Below are 2222 nucleotides of genomic sequence, written 5' to 3' on the forward strand. Positions count from 1 at the left end.
ATTAGAAGCCCAAATAAATAGATGACAGAAAATACACTTAACTTTTATATTAGTCTTGTAGATAAATCCCTTTTTGATGTGTTGATTTTATAATTGTCATTTGATGTATACTTTTATTTTAAACCTAGGTATGAGCACTTTTCTTCATGTCTTAGTCAAGTACTAGGTCTTCTTAATGGGAAGGATCCTGATTCTTCTTCAAAGGTATGTAAAAACATGACTTTTTGTTTTAATCTTCATACACGCTATAATATGCAGAAAAGTGTAAATGCACAGCTCTCTGAATTTTTACAAACTGAACACAGTCATGCAAGCAGTGTCTAGATCAGGAAGTAGAACGTTACTGGTACTCCAGAACCTTCCTTGTGTTCCCTTTTAGTACCTATCTGTTCCTATCCTCTACTCTTACCAGGGATAACCACTGTACTGACTTATAACAGCATATTTTTTTCTATATTTGAACTTTATATAAATCATATAATACATTTTATGTTTAGATTCTTATGTTCAGTATTATGTTGTTAGATTCATTCATGTTTCATATAGTTGTAGATTGGGGGTTTTTTAGACAGGAAGTAGGATTTATTGGTGGGCATGAATAAAGTGGAAGCAGCACAGTGGAGCCCTTGTCAGTGCAGACCCACCACTTGTCCAGGGAGCCACGATGAGTGATGTATTTGACCCCACAGCCATCCAGGATGAGCCACTTCTCAGCCACCATGTCTTCAAATTCATCCACATTAAACTTTGTAAAGCCCCACTTTTTTGAGATGTGGATCTTCTGGTGTCCAGGGAACATGAATTTGGCCGTGCAGAGGACCTCAATTACATGCTTCTTGTTCTGCCACTTGGTGTGTTAATGGACATGATGACTTGGCCAATGTGAACCCTGGCCACCATGCCCTAGGGCTTTCCAAAGGTGCCTCGCCTACCTGCCTAATATCTGGATTGGAGACAGGATGAGGTCAGAGACATAAATGTACATTGGAAAGGGCTGTTTCCAAGGTCCCTTAGGACAACCTATATAAGCAACAGGCTGCATATACTACCAGGTGGCTGCTATTTGCAGCCATTGCACACCAGGCCACCATGAGGAAAAGAGCATATTTTTTGTTCTTTTGTTGATGGATATTGGCTATTATGAAGAATACTGCATTTACCATTTTCTGCATGTCTTTTGGTGAGCATGTGGATGTGTTTGTCTTAGCTGTGTGCCTAGGAGTGGAATCACTGTGTCATAGGGTATACATACGTTCAGTGGACACTGTGAAACACTTTCCTGAATGGGTCAGTTGTACCAATATGTGAAGATTTGGTCACTCTGCATTCTTTTCAGCACTTGATATTTTCTATTTTTTTCACTTTAGCCATTGTAATGGCTATATAGTAGTATTGCATTGCAGTTTAAATTTGTGTTTCCTTAATGATAAGTAAAGTTTAATATCCTTTTACATTTGTATATCCTCTGGTGAAGTACCTGTTCATGTCTCTTTCTCATTTATATGTAGGAGTTATTTTGCAGTCTTTTGGTGGATATGTATAATGCAAATATGTTCTTCCATTCTGTGAGTTGCCTTTTCACTCACCTAATGGTGTCTTAATTTTAATGTAGCTCAATTTATTGATCATCCTGTATGGTTGCCACTTTCTGTATCTCGTTTAAAAAATCTTGGGCCTATTCTAAAATCACAAAGATGGACTCCTTTGTTTTTCTCTAAAAGTTTTATAGTTTTTTTTAACTTTCACATGTAGATCTGTAATCCATCTTGAATTGATTTTTGTGTCTGGTGTGAAGTAGAACTTACTTACTGAGGCCAGACTTTATCTTACAAGTTTTTACAGAAGAAAAAAATTAGAATGGCTTTGAACTGCAATCATCTGCAACATTGGATCAAAAAGATGGTAGAGGAGTTGAAATAGTACAGTTTGTTGTTCCCAATGTTTTCATTTTTTTCTGCATTAAGACCTTTGTTCTTGTTTGTTAACTACTTTCCAGTGTCTTTTCTGGAATATATTCATCAGATGAAATACTTTGGTAATATATTCTATACATTTTGAACCTTAAAATTTCTTTCTTATATCCCATATGAGAACTATTCTTAATAAATACCTAAATGGATCTTGATAGAGTGACTAGGAATATGTAATATAAATGCTAAATAAGGATTCTTGGGATAGAAGAAACATACAGAAAGGGAAAAACCTAATAATCTAATCTGAAT

The 2222-nt window shown here is 35.8% G+C and overlaps 1 protein-coding gene across 1 annotated transcript in view; it reads left to right on the top strand.

Moving 5' to 3' along the window:
• The window catches only part of KIAA1524 (KIAA1524 ortholog), a 58127-nt gene that overhangs the window by 17166 nt on the left and 38739 nt on the right, over positions 1 to 2222 (top strand). Inside the window, exon 8 of the mRNA XM_012645935.1 lies at positions 129 to 204. Within this exon, the coding sequence (XP_012501389.1) occupies positions 129 to 204 (76 nt within the window). The remainder of the gene's footprint in view (positions 1 to 128; positions 205 to 2222) is intronic.

The sequence above is a fragment of the Propithecus coquereli genome, unplaced genomic scaffold (assembly GCF_000956105.1).
Source record: "Propithecus coquereli isolate 6110/MARCELLA unplaced genomic scaffold, Pcoq_1.0 Scaffold105, whole genome shotgun sequence".
Classification (NCBI taxonomy): Eukaryota; Metazoa; Chordata; class Mammalia; order Primates; family Indriidae; genus Propithecus; species Propithecus coquereli.